Genomic DNA, 3,288 nt, shown 5'->3' on the forward strand with positions numbered 1-3,288 from the left:
GCTTGTTTTTGCCTTTTAAAGTTATTGCCGCTTTAAATCGACAGCCGTAATTGTCAAGATCACGCTGGTCCGTGGGTCTCGCAACCTACCACGTATCCCACTTTGTATCAGTGCCCAGGGGACTGGTTAGAATAAAACTTTTCTAAATAATTGAGACACTGCCCGTCCCTGTCGTTACCACGTCGAATAATAACATTTAACACACACAAGAAATGGTTTAATAAACATCTATTTATTATCCTCTAGTTATGTGTCCTCCATTCCCACCAGCCATGAGTGGGTTAATGGAGACATACCCTATATATCCATCCAATCACTAAGTCATTACTGCAACAACACTACATCACCGACGTGAATGAGTTAATAGAGCAATGCTCTGCATCAGCTTTGTGGTACTAGAAAGATGAACGGTGCGATGCCCTGCAGCTCCCTGTCACTCAATGTGATCTGTGCCAGCAATGCTCTGCAGCTGGCCTAGGTCCAGCCCTCTCCAGTATCTTCTCTGTATGTTCCTGGTAGGGGGCAGAGTCTTCCGCCCGTCCTCCCAGGCTCTCCGAGTTCTCTGTGTCTGTCACGTGCCATTGTATCCTGTGCCCTGGTGCCGTCCGGAGAGTAAACCTGGAGTATGGGGGGGGGAGAAGGCAAATGCTCTATAGCTGCAGGTATACAAAATAAGTTTTATCCCAGAACTGCCAACCCCACTATCCAGCACCTATCACAGCCCCCCCATCCAGCACCTAATATACATCCCCATCCAGCATCCATCCCCACTATCCAGCACCTATCACAGCTCCTCCATCCAGCACCTAATATACATCCCCATCCAGCATCCATCCCCACTATCCAGCACCTATCACAGCCCCCCCATCCAGCACCTAATATACATCCCCATCCAGCATCCACCCCCACTATCCAGCACCTATCACAGCCCCCAATATACATCCCCACTATCCAGCACCTATCATAGGCCCCCCATCCAGCACCTAATATACATCCCCATCCAGCATCCATCCCCACTATCCAGCACCTATCACAGCCCCCCATCCAGCATTCATCCCCACTATCCAACACCTATCATAGGCCCCCCATCCAGCACCTACAATACAATCACCTCCATCCAGCACCTAATATACATCCCCCTTATCCAGCATCCATTCCCACTATCCAGCACCAATCACAGCTCCCCCATCCAGTACCTATTGTACGTCCCCACTGTCCAGCATCTATCATAGCCCCCCATCCAGCACATAATATACATTCCCATCCAGCATCCATCCCCACTATCCAGCACCTATAGCCCCCTCTATCCAGTACCTATTATACATCCCCCTTATCCAGCATCCATCCCCTTATCCAACACTTATCATACACCCCCCCATGCATACATCCCTCCCCACCCCTATCCAGCATCACCTCCCCTATCCAGCACCTATTATACCCCCCACTAGCCGTCATTTATCACACTTCTACCCAGCATCCACCCACTTTTAAGCTATTCTCCATCTCCCCCTCCCCAGCGCCCACCAGGTTTCCCTGGCACTCACCTGAGCCTCACTCTTTGCCGGCCTTGCCCTTTTTCTTGCCCTCACTGCGCTGCAGCTTGTCCACAATCTTCCTCTCGTGGCCGCTGGGGTTGTCCCTGTTGGTGTTCTCGCTGGCCTCTTTCTTTGTCCGGCCTTTCCTGGCAGCGGTGGGCACTGGAGGAAGAGAAGGAGATACTCAATGCTATGGCAGGGCTGGGGGTAGACACCATTATGGGGCGAGATTGTTACCCTGTTACCACTACATTCTGAATTAAGACGGTTTACCTAGAGCTATAAAAGTGACACTGCTAGCGCAGAGCATTATCATACATTGCATAGACTGCTAGATCAATGACAGAAACCGATTAGTTGCTTTGGGGCAAATTCACTTTATCTCTCGCCAAGGCTTGATACATCTCCCCCAACAATTCTGTTCTTATAGCTATACAGGGGCTATGACAGGTTGGTAACGGGGGTCTTCAGCTGTAGTGGAAATGTCAGCAAATGACTGACAGGGCCTGCTGGGACTTGCAGTTCCACAACAGCCAGAGAGTCGCAGGTTCCCAGAGCCCAGGCCCGTGAGGGGTACAATTATAAAGCAGAATGGCATATGCTGGGGTTATATAAATAACAATACATAGGTACTTACAGGAGTATCTGTCGGTGAGGTTGTAGTACTCGTAGTCGTCGAAGTATCGCACTTCGAAGTCGGTGGGCTGCAGTTTCTCGGCTTCTACGTACGAGGTGCTCATGGCTGCTGGGTCCTGATGTCTCGTATATATCCCGGGACTGTGGGTCTAGGTGTGGTCTGTCTCCTGGAGCTGTCTCGTGTCTCTCTGTCTGTCTCTGCTGAGTTGTTTTTCTCTGTTCCCTTTGTCTGTCTCCTTTATAGACAGAATGACTCCTCCTGGTCTCCTCCTCCCATCACATTGCATCAGACTGCAGCCTGGCCTTGTGTGTTTACCTCAGATTACAGCATCTCTGCAGAGCATCACTCCTACCGGCTGCTGTATGGGCTGGGCCAGGACCTGCAGAGTGTCACGCAGCCACTTAGCCCTTACAGGCAGTAAAGACTGGACATTGACCTTGGGTTAGAGGCATCAGGCCGGCCACCTACATCAGCATTTACCCCTGTACACAGTATAGACTCCTTACTAATAGTAACTAGAACAGATCATATTAATGCTAGTGCTGGTGTCACACATGTCAGTAAGAAGCAGCAGATACAAAGAGTTATATATCCTGGGTGTTTCCTGTTGCTAGCAGAATAGTGCAGGTTCCCAAGCTGCAGATGTGACACCAGCCTGGCATGATCAGGTCCCATATACTGTATATACAGTGTCCTGCACACTATTGCAACTTCGTGTTGTGGAGTTTCATTTCTGCAGAATATCAAATCTATGGCCCTCATTCAGAGCCGTACGCTCTGAGCAGAGCGCACGCTCTGAATGAGGGCCGCCCTCCATAAAAATGGAGCATCCTCCTGGACGCTCGTATAGCTGTGGGTCACCACCCACAGCCTATACGAGCGTGCAGTTTGATGGCCGCGATGGTCGTGACCATCGCGACCATCGAAACTGCGAGCCGGAGCCTGCGGTTGAGGTTTTCAACTGCAAGCCCCGGAGTGATTTTGGCTCTATCAGAGCCAAAATCACTCCCACTGACATCACTAGTGATGTCAGTGGGCCGGCTTCTGACGGGAGGCGTTCCCGTGGGAACGCCCCCGCCAGGGAGGCACGCCCCCGGCACGCCCACCAAAGGGGGC

At 51.2% G+C, this 3,288-nt stretch overlaps 1 protein-coding gene across 1 annotated transcript; it reads right to left on the reverse strand.

Annotated features, from left to right (window-relative positions):
• Positions 1–213: 213 nt before the first annotated feature.
• Positions 214–3,009, reverse strand: LOC148476871 (nuclear protein 1-like). Its single transcript, XM_088457522.1, has 3 exons — positions 2,173–3,009; positions 1,545–1,697; positions 214–618 (listed from the first exon to the last, which is right to left on the reverse strand). Exons 1-2 carry the CDS (start codon positions 2,273–2,275, stop codon positions 1,552–1,554), a joined length of 249 nt encoding a protein of 82 aa, XP_088313648.1. The 5' UTR covers positions 2,276–3,009; the 3' UTR covers positions 214–618; positions 1,545–1,551.
• Positions 3,010–3,288: the final 279 nt, after the last annotated feature.

The sequence above is a fragment of the Taudactylus pleione genome, unplaced genomic scaffold (genome assembly GCF_031769625.1).
Source record: "Taudactylus pleione unplaced genomic scaffold, aTauple2 ptg000762l, whole genome shotgun sequence".
NCBI lineage: Eukaryota > Metazoa > Chordata > Amphibia > Anura > Myobatrachidae > Taudactylus > Taudactylus pleione.